Consider the following 2492-nt stretch of genomic DNA (forward strand, 5'->3'; position numbering starts at 1 on the left):
CCAAAGGCGAAAACCAAGAAAATTTCATTCAGCCTTTTAATTTTCAAGATTTCAGAAAAAAAATCAGGAAAATTAATGTTTGTTATTTTGGATAAATCCGAATTTGAAGAATTGAATAAGCTAGTATATTTGCAGGCCACACACCAACCACGAAAGCCCATAGAGTCACCCGATTGACGATCCATTTAGCAGTATCCATCCATGAGACCATGACCGAGATCCAGCCGTAATGGTAACAGACTCTAACCTCTATCCTTGCGTCTCGGCATCAATCAATGGAGGCCAGGCACGCATGATCTTGTGCAAGGAAAATCGCTAGCCGCCATGGGCTGTGTCATCTCCAGCTCCTCCGCCCTTACTCCCTCCGCCGCCACCGCCGCCGTCAAGCCTGAGACCGTCTCACCCAGGTCAGGCTCGCATGTTCTACTTCTGTACATTAACATGTACCCGACATACCAAGGGCTCGGCAACGGCAGGTGCGTCAAATCGGAGACCTTCCTCGCCGGAGGCCGTCGCTGGTACGTTGAGTTCTACCCCGACGGCCATGGCCCGCAGGACACCGGCTGGATATCCGTCTTCCTCTTCCTCGTCCCGGCAGGCGCCTTCGAGGTCGTCACGACGCAGCTCAAGATCAGCCTGCTCGACGCCCACGGGAAGCCGGTGCCGTCCTACGGCAGCGGAGGTGCGTGGAGGTGCTGCACCTTCTCCACCAATGAAGGGTCGTGGGGTTACTCTCGGTTCATCACCAGGGCTGATCTCGGGAGATTAGGTCACGTGTCGTGGGAGAACGGTGGTTTCAGTGTCCAATTCGACATCATTGTGTCCAAGGAGATTTCCACTGAGTACGTTCCTGGACGGAACCATGATCGCATGCTGGTGCCGCCGCCGGATATCCTCCATGATCTCGGCCAGCTCCTCTCCTCAGGAGAAGGGGCGGACGTCACGTTCGAGGTCGGCGGTGAGATGTTCGCCGCACACAGGTGTGTCCTTGGCGCTCGTTCCTCTGTCTTCAGGGCGCAGCTTCTGGGTCCAATGAAGGAGAGCACATCAATGTGCGTGCAGATAGAGGACATGGAGCCAAAAGTATTCCAGGCATTGCTTCATTTTATCTACACCGATTCGGTGCCTGAGATCGACGATGCTGACGCAGTGGGGATGATCCAGCATTTGCTTGTCGCCGCGGACAGGTACAGCCTCAAGAGACTGAAGTTGACCTGCGAAGACAAACTATGCAGTTACATCAACACTAGCACAGTGGCCACTACAGTGGCACTCGCCGAGCAACATGCTTGTCCTGCACTCAAGGAGGAATGCTTCAGATTCCTCGAGTCCTGTAACAATAGCATGCTGGATCTGATCACACGGAGTTCTGACTTTGAGCATCTAGCAAGAAGTTGCCCGTCTATTATGAAGGAGCTTATTCCCAAACTTGCTCGCAAACCCCCGTGTGTAACAAACTATAGCAACATGTAACTAGCTATATATTGAGGAAGTCGCCAAAGTCCGCATTTAGTGATCAACTGATGTCGATGAGCATGCACATGATGGCCAAAGAATGTATTGGACTGCTATCTTTTTGCTTGGTCACGGTGCAGAAACACACCTTTTTATTTTATGTTTGAGTATTACTACGGAGTCATTGATTATTTGAATCATCGAATTTTATGCTGTGCTGCCAATGATCTAGGTATCACCGAGTTTGTAGCTGATACGTTATTATCAAATTACACGACTCAGTTGGATCCCAAGGGGGTTAGTTTACTTCTGTTGCTTAAAGCTTTGTGCCTATCTCTATCATTCTATTATGTGTCATCCTTTCAGCTGGTATACATTGTTCATCCGTAATGAATTCTACACAAGAAGAAGATGGCATACATTGTTTCTCTGTAATGAATTCAACAAAAGAAGATGAAAATTCCATTTATTCGATTATCTTTGTTGTACTGATTCCTCTTCGCCTAAAGATATGTAATCTTGAAAATCTATCACTGATATGAAGAAGGTACTATGATGTTATGCATTTGTACGGAGCTTCTGGCAGAAGGTCTTTGCACTAGTAGAAAAATGACTTTTAGTACCGGTTCGTAAGGACCTTTAGTACCGGTTTTGGAAACCGGCACTAGAGGGTGGGGACTAAAGGTCCCCTCTTTAGTCCCAATTCAACACGAACCGGGATTAAAGGCCCACCACGTGGCACGAGGTGCGCCGTGGTCTGGGTTTTTTTTTTGAAATAAAGCAAAAACAGCCTACCTATTGGGCCGGCACGGCCTGCATACGACTAGAAAGCCAACCTCTAGTTGGGCTAGGATGCAGGCCCGTACGGCCCAGTACGCCCCACAAGGCAGAAGAATTGCAATAGGCCCACAAAGGCCTGCTTAGAGAGGAGCTCGACACGGTAGCCGCGGCGGGGCTTATAAACCGGTGTGAGCTCCACTCAACTAGCAAGGTGGGACTAAACATTGTGTACTGCGGGTGGCAGCGCACCACCTTTA

At 49.4% G+C, this 2492-nt stretch overlaps 1 protein-coding gene across 1 annotated transcript; it reads left to right on the forward strand.

The window, feature by feature from the left end:
• The first annotated feature begins 241 nt into the window (after positions 1–241).
• LOC123064364 (BTB/POZ and MATH domain-containing protein 2-like) lies at positions 242–1494 on the forward strand. The gene has a single exon (XM_044487855.1). The coding sequence runs from the start codon at positions 325–327 to the stop codon at positions 1471–1473; it is 1149 nt and encodes a 382-aa protein (XP_044343790.1). The 5' UTR covers positions 242–324; the 3' UTR covers positions 1474–1494.
• The last annotated feature ends 998 nt before the right edge of the window (positions 1495–2492 follow it).

This window comes from Triticum aestivum, chromosome 3B (assembly GCF_018294505.1).
Source record: "Triticum aestivum cultivar Chinese Spring chromosome 3B, IWGSC CS RefSeq v2.1, whole genome shotgun sequence".
In the NCBI taxonomy this organism is placed as follows: domain Eukaryota; kingdom Viridiplantae; phylum Streptophyta; class Magnoliopsida; order Poales; family Poaceae; genus Triticum; species Triticum aestivum.